General features: G+C 65.5%; 1 protein-coding gene across 1 annotated transcript in view; it reads left to right on the forward strand.

The window, feature by feature from the left end:
• The first annotated feature begins 10 nt into the window (after window positions 1-10).
• TMEM233 (transmembrane protein 233) overlaps window positions 11-339 on the forward strand; it is a 15,932-nt gene continuing 15,603 nt past the window's right edge. Inside the window, exon 1 of the mRNA XM_010082540.1 lies at window positions 11-215. Coding sequence (XP_010080842.1) covers window positions 27-215 — 189 coding nt within the window. The 5' untranslated portion in view covers window positions 11-26. The remainder of the gene's footprint in view (window positions 216-339) is intronic.

Here is a 339-nt window from a genome sequence, read left to right on the forward strand (position 1 = left end):
CCGCCCGCCCGCCGCACCGCAGCCCAATGTCCGCGCTCCCCGCCGGTGCCGACATCAAGAGGGCTCTGGAGAACAGCCCCGAGACCAATATCGAGGATGAGCTGCCCGACGGGCCGCCGCAGCCGCGGCCCAAGAACTACCTGCTCCTCAGCATCCTTGCCTGCTTCTGTCCCGCCTATCCTGTCAATATTGTCGCCTTTGTCTTTGCTGTCATGGTGAGTAGCACCTTACCGGGTGCCCAGGGGACCTCCAGCTTGGGGCTGGGTGTTTGTCAGGGCGACCTTCTGCTCTCCGTGCAGTCTCAGCCCCAGCCGCGGTTCTCTCGGCTGGTGCCCCCTG

Source organism: Pterocles gutturalis, unplaced genomic scaffold, assembly GCF_000699245.1.
Source record: "Pterocles gutturalis isolate BGI_N339 unplaced genomic scaffold, ASM69924v1 scaffold25846, whole genome shotgun sequence".
Classification (NCBI taxonomy): domain Eukaryota; kingdom Metazoa; phylum Chordata; class Aves; order Pterocliformes; family Pteroclidae; genus Pterocles; species Pterocles gutturalis.